We start from the raw sequence: 12,814 nt of genomic DNA, 5'->3' as shown, positions 1-12,814 counted from the left end.
TCCAAACAAACCATAGAAAAACAAGAAAAATAAAATATAAAAAATAAAATATTGATTCCACTACAACCCCCCGCCCCCCATACATTCCCCCAAACGGAAAGCATGGAAATACCCCCCAATCACCGACTTTGGTTATGAAACACGCTTGATCCATATAACATGGAGCAACCTTTTGCAGGCTCACTATCGTTATTCACCCCTCTGGGCTCGCAAACTAATAAACTGAATAGATAACAAAACTGGACCACTAACATAATTGAGATCACTCCCATAATTCCACCCTCATATAACATGGGCACAACTTAAAATGTGACTTTTTTCAAATTATTCGTAAAGTTGTGTAGGCTACTCACGTAGCTTATTTAAAGAAATGAAACATATTAAACTACACTTAAACAGACAGTAATCTGCTGAGGTAACATTATCCCAGTTCTAATCAAATATGAACATATTGTCACGTGAATTGGACCACTCAGAACTTTACATTTGTTTAATAAACACGGGAATTAAGTCCTGTTAACAAGTCTCTACTTGCCAATGGCGATTAAGTTGAGGTACGCACTGATCGAATGAAGTCCTCAACCTCCAAGACCGATTTAAAGATGTGGCGCTGATCGGAGTGCGTAACTATCAGATGTGCTGGGTAGAGCATACCATAGCGGATTTCCATGTCCCTAAGTTGGGCTTTCACTCCATCAAACTGGCGTTGTCGCTGCCGCGTCTCGGCTGACAGATCCGGGAACAGGCTGATCCGATGTCTTTCATATCGTAAGTCCTTAATTTTTCTTGCTGCTCTCAAAGCTTTCTCCTTATCCTGATAGTTAAGGAACTTCATTATTATCGCTCTTGAAGTCCCCGAACGATTTGGGTTGACCTGTCCTACACGGTGAGCTCGCTCGATAACCGGCGCGGAGCTGAACGTGTCGTTTAGAAGCCTGGGGAGCAAGTTTTCAATGAAAGCGGACATATTAGGCCCCTCTGTTTTTTCGGGCAGGCCGACTAATCTCAGGTTTGAACGTCTTCCGCGGTCCTCCAGATCCTGCACTTTGTTTCTTAGAAATTCTGTCGAGTCTTCAAGTTTTTTAACTCTGTGTTGAAGGGTTGAGACGTCCTCTTCGGTCTGTGCGATTCTCTCTTCTGCCTCGCCTATTCTTTGGGACTGTGACAGTAAGTCTGATTTTATGCCATTTATAGCATCGAGCATGTCAGAGGATTGTTTCGTAAAGTCAGCTTTCAAAGATTGAATTGCACTGAGGATGTCATCATTTGTAGTCGTATTAGATTCAACCTGTGCCTCAGTTAGCTTTTTGCTTACTAGCTCCACGTTTTCCTCCTCCAACTGAGCAGATGGCTTCGAGTGGTGCCCAGATTTGATGGCTTTTGGTGGCATTTCGTCCCGCCGAACTTATAAGTGATTTCCAAAAACTTTTATACGGGATATGGTGGTCTTTCTAGTAGTTTCTGTGAGTATTTAGTTGCGAGCTTTACTCGTGCGACTGTTCAGCTGCACGTCATAACCGGAAGCCTACACTGTAAGCCCGAACAGTACTACTAGCTTATAAAGACTGAGGTCACTACAGTTAAAATCTCTTGCTGAGTTAATCCACCTTTAAACTATTAATGTCTATAAACAAATATGTATTTTTATATTTGTGTGGCTCAGCATTTCTGAGTGAACACCGCTGGTTCACTCAATATTTTTAAGTGTACTGTCGATCACGTGATATGACGTCATGACGTGCTGTCCTAGCTGACGTTACCTGAAAAATCTATCCAAGATGGATACCCTCTCGAGCGACGTGGTATCAAGCATTAAACAACTTTAAGGTAAGCCAAAACACTTCAAAACTACTTTGCTTGTTGTAACATTGTAAGAATATCATATTTCACATGATATTTGACTGTTAGACGAGGCTATTTTTAATATGTAAGTTGCAAGCGCGCAGCCTCACGGTGCCGCGCGCATTTTTTATGCGCCGAAAGCGCGAGCGCCATTACGTTACCGTTAGTCCGCCTGCTAGTGACAGATAATATCATGTGTGCTGTTAATGTCGTGGCAAGACAATAATGTTAACGGTAGTTATTAACTCTTTTCAGCAAGCGATAGTCCTTCCGTTTTTGAGTGTGTTGCTACTGTTTGTGTTAAGCGCCCTGCTCTGGTAAGTTGAATGTGATGTTATTCCCAACTTAACGTTACATGCACCCAAATGAGCTAGTGGCTAAAGTTAGCTGTAACTTTTACTCAAACAAAGTTAAGGTTATGGGTTAATAGTTAACGAATGAACTCTGCAAGTTTTCATTAAACCTTTACAAACGTCTTTTCATTATAGGTTGAAGTGGAAGAAGTACAGAGAAGTGCATCCCCCAAAATCAAGGTGACTCAAATGTTAATTTAGGCTGTAACCTATTTTTCACCATTTATTTTATTTGTGTTTCACCTGTATTTTGAAATCTGATAACATTGTTATTTGCACTCTTGGTCATAAAGTGCTTCACTGGTTGGGGGGTCAGCCCTGGTCTAGATTTTATGCAGTCAGCAGTGAATTCATGGACACTGAAGACTTTGATCGTTTTTTTGCAAAGTGAGTTGTAATAGTATCTATAAAACCCACTCTTTGCCGATTATTTTTGCTTTTTCTGTTCTTGAGTAAATCAATCAAAAGTCTCTTAAAAATTAAATATCTTGCTGTCTGTTTTTGTGTGCATGTGCAGACCTACATTGTCACCAGAGTTCAACTTTATCGGTAAGTTACATTAACACTTGAAATTTTGTATCATATTTTGTATCATTAATTTGTAAAAGAGGTTGTAAAAGAGGTTTCATATTGATTGTTTTATCTGTGCCCACAGAACCAACTTACTCCAAATATTGAACAAGTCTGACCTTTCTGTGGTAATCACACATTTCACATGCAGGAACATTAACTATGTTAAGTTTATAAGTAGAGAGTCTGAAGCATAAGGAATTTTAGTGGTCAAATGATTCAATGGAGTGGAAGTGCAAGTTGTGTGCTGTCACTTCAGACACCCGGGCCCATTTATTTAGGCACTACCGTTTACAGCATAGTCATTATTCAAGAGTTAGCCCTTTGCCATGTCTCCACAACTCTTGTATTTGTACATTTCCATCATTTAATGCATTGAAAATTCATTTATCACGTGTCCACAAAGACACATGCAGAACTGGTGCAGGTGAAATAGCACAAGTAAGACATACACTTTTTAAGTGTCCATTGTGTGAGTTCAAACAGCCTTTCTCAGAGGTGACACTGTTCAGTCATTTAAGAGGACATTTAAAAAACCATGAGAATGTACCTTGCCCATTTAAGGACTGCAACTACCGCACAAATGTCTATTCATCATTTAATGCACACAAAAGTAGGACACATGAAGGCAGTTTAAACTTTTGTGATGACATTGTATTAACAGAGAATGATAGTGCACCAGTCATAAACACTGCTGTTCTTGAGGACGAGGATCCTGCTCAGTGTCACCATGCAGGCACATCTGCTTCTCCTGAGTCTGACAGTTGGTGTGACACCAGCCAGTTAAGGGCCCAGTTACACCATAATTTGTCCTCCTTGTTCTTGAAGATGCAAACTGTTCTTCATGTTTCTGACATGGCATCTCAGGAAATAGTTGATCACCTGACTCAGATATTTTCCCTGTCTCAACCTCTTGTCAAAGATACTATACAAGAGATACTACAGAGGCATCATGTCTCTCCTACTGAAGCAATCATGAATGATTTGGTGAATGCTGTTATAGACACAAATATTTTTTTCAGTGCCACAGCTAAAGGTGAGGAGTTGTCCTCAACTAAACGAAGAAAAACATTTATTGAGAAAAACTACCCTGTGGTAATGCCAGTGCAGTATGTATTATAGCCTGGATGCACAATGGTCTATGTCCCTATACTCCAGATGATCCAGAAAATGTTCAAACATACTGACATCCTTGACAGAATCAAGGAAACCAAGAGCTCAGAAAAAGGCCATTACATGAGCCATCAAGATGGCTCATATTTCCAAGAGAATAATTTGTTGTCTTCTTCAGAGCTGTCACTGCCACTGATTTTGTACATTGATGACCTTGAAATTGCAAATCCACTAGGCACTTCAAGGAAAATCCATAAACTCTGTTCAGTGTACTGGGTGGTTGCTGATTTGCCAGTTAAATACCGATCAGCACTGCATGTGATTCAGCTAGCAGCACTATGCAAGGTAACTGATCTTAAGAGGTGTGGCTATCAAGGAGTACTTGGTCCTTTGCTACAAGACCTTCACATTCTTGAGGAAGATGGCGTATTCATTGAGTGCCTTGGTCAGTCAGTCCGTGGAACTGTTTTATGTGTTGTGTCTGATAATCTGGCAGCCCACTCATTGGCAGGCTTTATGCAATCCTTCAGAGCAGGATATATTTGTAGATTCTGCAAGGCTACACGAGACCAAATTCTGTCTCTCGAAGTCAGAGATGGTGAATTTAGTCCAAGGACTAAAGCCAGTCATGACTGTGATGTGCAGGATGTTACGCAAGAGGGTGGTCAAAGCCAGTGTGGTGTCAAAGGGGACTGTGTCTTGAGAGAGATGTTGCAGTATTTTCATACCATCACTGGTTTCCCACCTGATGTCCTGCATGATCTTTTTGAGGGTATTGTACCTGTTGAGTTGGCCCTATGTATTAAGGAGATGATTCGGCTCAAATATTTTACTCTTGAGTATTTGAACTGGAAAATTGTGTCATTCCCGTACCAACACACAGACAAGATTGATAAACCACGACCTATTTCAAAGAACTTTGCTGCAAAGAGGACCATTGGTGGCAATGGCCACGAAAATAGCACATTGTTGAGACTACTCCCATTGATGATTGGTAATACAGTCCCTGAGGGAGATGGTGCTTGGACTGTATTGATGGATTTGAAAGATGTTGTGGAGCTTGTGCTGTCCCCAACATTTGATGACGCATCTATCCAGTATTTGCAGACTAAGATACAGGATCACAGACACATGCTTCAGGAGGTTTTCCCAGAGTTCGCACTGCTCCCTAAACATCATTATGTAGAACACTACCCAGATCTCATACAGTGTTTTGGGCCTCTTGTCCATTTGTGGACTATGGGTTCGAGGGCAAACACCGCTTTTTCAAGCGTGTAGTACATGACACACTAAACTTTAAGAATGTTTTAAAAACACTAGCGACTAGGCATCAGCACATGATGGCCTACTATCTCAGTGCACCATCATTCTTTAAACCACATCAGCAGACATCAAATGTCTCCTCTGTCTTGGTTTCAGAGCTTCCTGAGGTTGCAAAAGAACACATTAAGGAAAAAACAGACAGCAACCTGATTTACAGCACATCAAAAACCATTATTGATGGTACTGATTATGATGTTGGGATGTTTGTATCTGTAGGGCAGGAGGGGGGACTGCCTCAGTTTAGCAAAATCCAGCAGATCCTCCTTGTTAACAATGATGTCACTTTTCTTTGCCAAGGACACAAATCACACTACATTGAACACCTGAGATCATATGAACTTTTCCCAGGCAATGTAACTGTCCACAGTGTATCAGAGCTCAATGACAACTCACCCCTCTCTGCATACAGTGTAGAAGGAAAATTGCTGTTGACGCCCAAACGATTCATATTGTTGCACTGAAAGTGCATTTACATCTTGTGATTTAAAAAAAAATACTTAGTAGATCTTAGATCATATTTTAACACAAGGGTAAACTTACAGTATGTAAAGGGTGATAATTAGCAGTTACATTTTTGTATGCACTACTAAATCTGCTTATTTTTCCATGTCAATCTTCATACATAGACTTGTCCCTCAGAAGATGGCAGCAACCCCAAAATTTCTGCTGCGTGTTTATGTTACCACAGATGTTGCTATAAAGGTAACTTTGACTGAGCGACCAGAGTCGGTGAAAGAACTAATCAACATACTGCGTAAAGCATAAAGCCAAGCCAAGACTGGACTTTGAGTTTACCTTGCATTATGAGGATCCTGACTTTGGTGGACAACTCAGCTGTCTAGTTGATAATCAAGAGTTACCAGAGAAGGCGACATTGAAAATTATCAGATCAGAAACTGATACCAGCTCATGTGCATCTTCTGAAACAGACATCCTTCCTCTTGTGCCTATAAGCCAGCGTCAGAAGTCCTGGCCTGACATCTTCCCTGTGCCAAATTTTTCTTATGAAGTGGAGCATGTGCTTGAAGAGGGAAACAGTGCCTTTGCAACTTCTGGAAAGACACTGAAATTAACAAGATCCCAAAAGCACAACATCTTGGAGAACATGGCTGCAGTGATGTACAACTTCAAACCTTACCCAAGTGACAATGATGTGGGTATGGCAGCTGAAGCTCTTGTTACATCTCATCCTTGTCTTAAAGAGCCTGGAAGTGTGAGTGGATGGTATGGATGGAAAATGAGCCTGAAATTTAAGATGGGGGATTATCGTGGCAAGCTGTCAAGATCTGGATGTTTGGAGGTGTCTGTCAACGCAGGTAAAAGGAGCAAAAATAACCCTGACAAAGATCACCCACACTCCAACATAAAAAGAGCCAGACGAGCTGAAGTTAACTTCCTTCCAAACTTTCCCAAGGGAGAAAGTCAGGCCAGTTTGGAAGAAATGAGACTGCAGATTATGGACGAAGTTCAGAAGAGTCAGCAAAACCTACGCTTGATAGAAATGCTAATGCAGAAGACCTTTGCCCTTCGTCGCCAGGAGATAATTCAGGAAAATCCACAGGTGAAGGACTTCTTGGGGAAATGGCCAGCTCTTCGGATTGAATCACAGGTAAAACACAGATTCACTTCTCTTTTCTGCCACTATTCACACATATTTCTATGCCAATTTTGAATATGTATCACATTCAAATGGAACAGCAAATGCCACTATTCTCTGTCGGTAAGAACTATCACTTTGCATGTGTGACCATGTTGCTCAAAAGTGTGTTTTAATGGAACATGTTGCATCACAAATGTGTTTTCTGTTGCAAATCTAGTATTAGTCTTTTTATATAATTATTTTTGTTTTGTTTTTGTTTTTGTAGCTGTAAGGATTCAGGGCGGATCTAATCCGTGGGGAATTTGCATAAATTAATTAATAATTGGTAATTAATAATTATTCATACATGTTTGGATTAGATCAGTCTTACATTGAATTTACTCTCCCTCTAAGGGAGGATCTATCATTTTACCTGCATGCATACGTGTATCCTTGCATTTTAACTACAAGTTGATTGCATAGATCACGTTTTACAGACAGGTAAAATTTAATTAGCTCAATTGTCAGATTAATATTGGGGGAATCCCACATATCATCTTACTTCATAGGATTTCAGGAAACGCAATTCTCTGGCCAGAAGAACTGGGTTTTCTGCCCTATAAACACATACTCTTTAAAGTATGTTTAATTTATAAAGCCGTAGCTTGATCTATTCATTTCAGAGACCTGGAGTATGAGCAGACACAGTAACATCAATCAAAATGAATATAATGGATTTAATAAAGGCATGACTACTTATGTATTTACTACGGTTACACGGGATATATGTATTTACAAACACATAGACATCAATGAACAATACAATAAGACATCAATGAACGAGAAATGCGTAAAGTTTGGACAATGGATAACTTACACGCGTGAGCGAGTAAGAGAGAGAGAACAGAGAAATTGGGAGAATTTCATTGGCAGGAAGACATTCACCTCTCTGATAACAACACGAAACATCATCTTAAAACTTCTTAGAAGCTCTATAAAGAGATATACTTGCAATCAACTTATGTTATGGTCTCTCTCTGTGTCGCGGAAATCCTGCGCGGCCTTGTCTGGCCGCGTGCGTGAGAGGATTCCTTTGTGTGTGAAGCATCACGGGCTGCTTGGCGCGCGTGTTGAACGGAGGTTCACAGTCTTTGGGGTAACATTACCGAAGGAAAATAGTTCGGCTGAGTTCGTTTCTCTTCGTAGAACGGAGGAATCACGAGGAGTTAATGTTCCATCTGTGCATGGCTGGCGAAGAAGCGCGTGCTTCGCTCGGTCCGGCGCGTCACGCGGTCACGTGCGCGTGTTTCTCCTTCAAAGCGAGCGCGCGCTCGTTTAAAGGTCCCTTGTAGATGGATTTACTGAAGAGATATGTCACGGGGTTTTCTTTTCAATCGTCGATTGGAATTAAACACAGAGACTTATCTACAACTGAAAAACAAACTAAACTAGAAACAAATAAAAGAAAGGCGAAGAGCTCGCCCGGAGGCGAGACGTTACATCATGACACGAGGACACGGGAGGAAGAGAGGGAGAGCAGGGGGAGGTTCAGTCCTCTTTAGAGGAACTGGAGTCCACACCTCTGAGGTGCGAACTGGCCAATGACATTCAACGAAACTTTTGGCGGCCAAATTCTCTTTGTCTTGTCAAAGTTAAACTATGGCCGTGTCCGCCTCTTTTATGACCAGTCAGAATTTGTCAGAATCATTCCACAAGATGATAAAAACATAGAAAACATACATTTTACTGTAATCTTCTGTATCTGACCAAATCAGTTGGAACGAGATAATTAAAACGGTACCAAACACAACATTTACACATAATTGGAATATGAAGATACATTTAATACATAACTTTTAAACTCTCAAGAGTTTCACTGATACGCTAGGAGATCATTTCTAAACTACCATGGACTGGGAAACACACAGACATACAGGAATATATCATATACAATTGGTAATGGCTCGTTTTATGCGTGTAATGTAAAGGTTCATTATGTGTGTGTGTTGGTTCGTGTGTGTGTGTGTCAGAGTTCTGTTATCTCTCTTGTAGAGATGGGGGATGGCATGGAATGTTAAAAGCATTTTATGACTCTGGCCATTCCTGAGAGAGAGAGTGTGTGTGTGTGTGTTGCATTCAGTCTTTTTGGGTCTTTAGCAGGATGTATTTAGTTATTCAGATTCACCCTTTTAGCCCAGTCCTTACATAGCTTTGTGCTGAGTTCCAACGCATCACAAACGTCAACCTACGGAACCAGTTTTATGCTGTGCTTGACCAACATACACCTGGACTGATGGCCTTGTATAGGCAGAAGGCGGCACGAACCGGAAAGATATCAGAGGCGCTGCGTGACATCTTAAAGATTTATGATCTCCAGGTGAGTTAAAGATGAACTTTGAGCTTCAGGTCCCACTGGACAGCAGGGCCTCAGGGTGTCATTGTCTGTCTAACACTTTGCCAAATGCCATGAATTTGGTCAGAACATCCATACTGAAAGAAGATTGAAATCTGTAATATTCATTTTTGCTTGTTCTTCCAGGAAGTGCGCGATGTCAATATGAAGCGTACTGTAGCCCTTCGTGCCCTCCCGGTATACATGCGTGAGGAGGACCCACAGTTCTTCAAGACTTGTAATGTAAGTATTCAGTATATTCAGAGAACTATTAGTATCTAGCAGCCACTTAACTATATCTAGTTACCCCTTAGTAAACCTTGTGTGTAGGTGTCATTGTAACGGTAAATGGACTGTACTTAGTGTGCACATGGATATACAGTATGTGCATATAAGCATACATATATATGTAAAAGCTCTAACCTCATGTAATCCCAAACCTTAATCTCTCACAAAGCCCTGGCCTAACTTAACCCAGACCTGGAGAAGGCTGATCATTTGATTGACCTTTTGGCTTAACCTCTCATGAAATAACACACTCTCTCTGTAAAAATTACTTAAATACCTTTTATGAGATGCTGTACATTACATATCACAATACAGCACCCGCTACTATGTAATACCTAACTCCATATTAATAGCCTGTTTAATACTCAGCTGCAAAATACCTACCTGGGTACACTTACCTATTAAATAACAACCTGTATGATATTAAAATGTAAAATACCTGCTGCTACACTTACTACTTTTATGATGGGCTGTAGAATAGACAGTTGTAAAATACTTACCTGTATTCCTACCTGTAGGTTGTTGGCCTGTAGAATAGTTACTTGAGATATACCTACTATATACTGTACTTACCTGTTGAGTAATCCCCTGTAATATACACTCACTGGCCTTTTCATTAGGTACACCTGTGCAATATAATTCAATCCATTACAACAACTCTTATGTAAATTCTACATCTATAAAGTTTATATATTTTCAGTTTTTGTTGACATTGTCAGAAAGCTGAAAATTCTATGTTTATTATTGAGGTCATAGTGGGTGAAAATTATGTATTAGGGTGCATTATATTGAATGGGTTTCCTAATATTTTGTCCACTGCATTAACATACAAGAAAGGGGCAAAATATTAGGAACACCATTCGATATAATTCACCCCACTATGCCACCACCATGTATTACAACCTCAGTAATAAATATAAAGTAGACTTATCACCTTTCTGACAATGTCAACAAAAACTGAAAATGTATAAAATTCATAAACGTAGAATTTAAAGGAGAGCTGTTGTATTGGATTGAATTGGGTTACACACGTGCACCTGATGAAGTGGCCAGTGAGTGCACATGCAGTTGTTGTGTTTCTTCAAGTTAACCTAACAGTTGCACCCTCTGTGTCTTTCAGGTGGAGGAGTCAGATGAGCCAGGCATCACTGACACTCCTGTTGCTCTTGTCACAGCAGTCACAGAGGACACTGCAGATCCAGTTCATTTCAGTCCTGCAAGTATTTCCATTGTTGTGGAAGACGATGTTGTGATGAGTGATATCCCTTACTTGGCTGATGCATTTGCATTGTTGTTTGGGTTGATGTATGCATTGCATTTGAACTATCCCAAGAAACTCATTCACACTTTTACATTCATCCAGAAAATCCTAATGGGTCTTGATGATGGTAAACCACTTAAACCCTGCCTACTGAGTCTCAAAAATGACCTGTTAATGAAAGAGTAGGCTAACTTAAGAGTTGTTTACACATGTATTTTCTTGTCTGCATGTTGATGTGTTTTGGGGGTTCCCAGTATGGTAACTTTATAGTATGTTGTTGAACACCATGTTAGTCAAAGCATTTGAAACTGTTTACATTTGGCAGATTATGTCTTGCCCACCAAATCTTTTATTTTTTATTTACTTTTTTTAATACATTTTTTTTTTAATTCCATTTGCACTTTGATGGCCATTGCTGTTACTAATGCTGTTTTAAGGAATCAGCATTTCTTTTCATACTTTTTATATTAAGCACTTTAAGATGCTCAGTTCCTGATTATCTTGTTCCTGTTTGATATGTAGAGATACATATGTACACACACACACACACACACACACACACACACACACACACAGAGACACACACACACAGAGACGCACACACAGAGACACACACACAGAGACACACACACACGACACACAGGAGACACACGAGACACACACACACGACACACACACACGAGACACACGACACACACACACACGAGACACACCAGAGACACACACACACACACACACACACACACACACACACACACACACACACACACACGAGACACACCAGAGACACATACACACACACACACACACACACACACACACAGAGACACACACACACACACACGAGACACACCAGAGACACACACACACACACAGAGACAGAGACACACACACACACAGAGACACACACACACACACACAGAGACACACACACACCAGAGACACACAGACACACACACACACAGAGACACACACGCACACACACACAGAGACACACACACACACACACAGAGACAAATGCACAACCATGCACTAAATGAGTTTAACAAGATGTTAGTTATAATTGTAGCTAGAGAAGAGGTGTTTAATTGTGCTGTGTCCATGTAGGTTTCCATTCCAACTAAATACTTCACCAGGTAATTTCACTGGTTAACACACTTACAGCTTTTGGGTAGGTGGTGAAACTAGTATGTGACTTGAGTCACTTAGCGCATCATGGCACATGGTTAGACACCTGAGCTAGAACAGAGTTTTAAAAAATGACTGCTGTTGATGGTCTGACATGTTTGTATAAAAATTTTAAGACTGAATAAAAGAAAAAAGAAAATGTACAGCTGAAGTTATTTTTTTTTTTGTAGTTTTAACTTGTAAATTTCATTAGCTTGTGTGTTATACACAAGTATATTTTTTGAGTACCATTGGATCAAAATAATTAAGTATGGAGAAACTAAAAATGTGCGAGTGTTAAACAATATTTTTAAGCATGGTGCACTTAAAAAAATTAAAAATAAAATTTAAATGTTTTAAGTTTGATTAGATTGTAACTTTTAAAAAAATCTTACTTAAAAAAATTAAGTTACTTACCTCAAAAGTTATTATGTAATCAGTTTCTGCAAAAGTTTTGAGTACTATGAACTTATTGGGGTTTACAGTGTAAGGGTAAACATTAGTGTAATTTGGGAGCCCAATCTGTAACATTCAACGTGTAACGTTATTTATTTCCCCTCCACATATATCCCACACATCACTGCATTCAGAATAATGCAAGATTCTTAGTTGTGATTACTAGTTGCAGGTTTACATGAATTCACCATACCAGTAATTCTAAAGGTCTTGTCCACCAGCAAATGAAATGTTGATGTGTGTAACAAATTTAATTCTTAATTTATTTTCTTCCAGCTTCATCCAACAGTTTGTAGGGAAGGTACAGTATATTTAAAAAATCAAAATTTTGAAGCCCCAAACTATAAATGCCAGTTCTGCAGCAAAATGGGAGAGTATGCATGCATATGTTGTGGCACATATGCAAACACGTGAGAAGACAGCTGTTAAACATGGAGGTATCTGTCAGTTTAAATCAATGTTTTGAATTG

General features: G+C 39.9%; 1 protein-coding gene and 1 long non-coding RNA gene across 2 annotated transcripts; both read left to right on the top strand.

Moving 5' to 3' along the window:
- The first annotated feature begins 1,533 nt into the window (after positions 1-1,533).
- Positions 1,534-10,907, top strand: LOC130099342 (uncharacterized). Its single transcript, XM_056264996.1, has 7 exons — positions 1,534-2,375; positions 2,713-2,744; positions 2,851-2,893; positions 5,828-6,810; positions 8,990-9,157; positions 9,320-9,415; positions 10,581-10,907. The coding sequence occupies exons 4-7, from the start codon at positions 6,307-6,309 to the stop codon at positions 10,905-10,907; spliced, it is 1,095 nt and encodes a 364-aa protein (XP_056120971.1). The 5' UTR covers positions 1,534-2,375; positions 2,713-2,744; positions 2,851-2,893; positions 5,828-6,306.
- Positions 10,908-11,663: 756 nt separating this feature from the next.
- Positions 11,664-12,052, top strand: LOC130099576 (uncharacterized). Its single transcript, XR_008808414.1, has 2 exons — positions 11,664-11,773; positions 11,961-12,052. It is a non-coding gene; the product is annotated as an uncharacterized LOC130099576 (long non-coding RNA).
- The last annotated feature ends 762 nt before the right edge of the window (positions 12,053-12,814 follow it).

Source organism: Rhinichthys klamathensis, unplaced genomic scaffold (assembly GCF_029890125.1).
Source record: "Rhinichthys klamathensis goyatoka isolate OS25496 unplaced genomic scaffold, OSU_Roscu_1.1 h1tg000011l_1, whole genome shotgun sequence".
NCBI classification, from domain to species: Eukaryota; Metazoa; Chordata; class Actinopteri; order Cypriniformes; family Leuciscidae; genus Rhinichthys; species Rhinichthys klamathensis.
The sequence above is the reverse complement of the archived record's forward strand: the minus strand, read 5'-3'. Positions and strand labels throughout refer to the sequence as shown.

What these genes read in the sequence shown, in the direction of transcription:
- LOC130099342 (XM_056264996.1), top strand. Translation starts at nt 6,307, where the DNA reads ATGGCTGCAGTGATGTACAACTTCAAACCTTACCCAAGTGACAATGAT. An exon ending in TAAAGATTTATGATCTCCAG is followed by an intron (nt 9,158 to 9,319) that starts GTGAGTTAAAGA and finishes TTGTTCTTCCAG; the next exon opens with GAAGTGCGCGATGTCAATAT. An exon ending in AGTTCTTCAAGACTTGTAAT is followed by an intron (nt 9,416 to 10,580) that starts GTAAGTATTCAG and finishes TGTGTCTTTCAG; the next exon opens with GTGGAGGAGTCAGATGAGCC.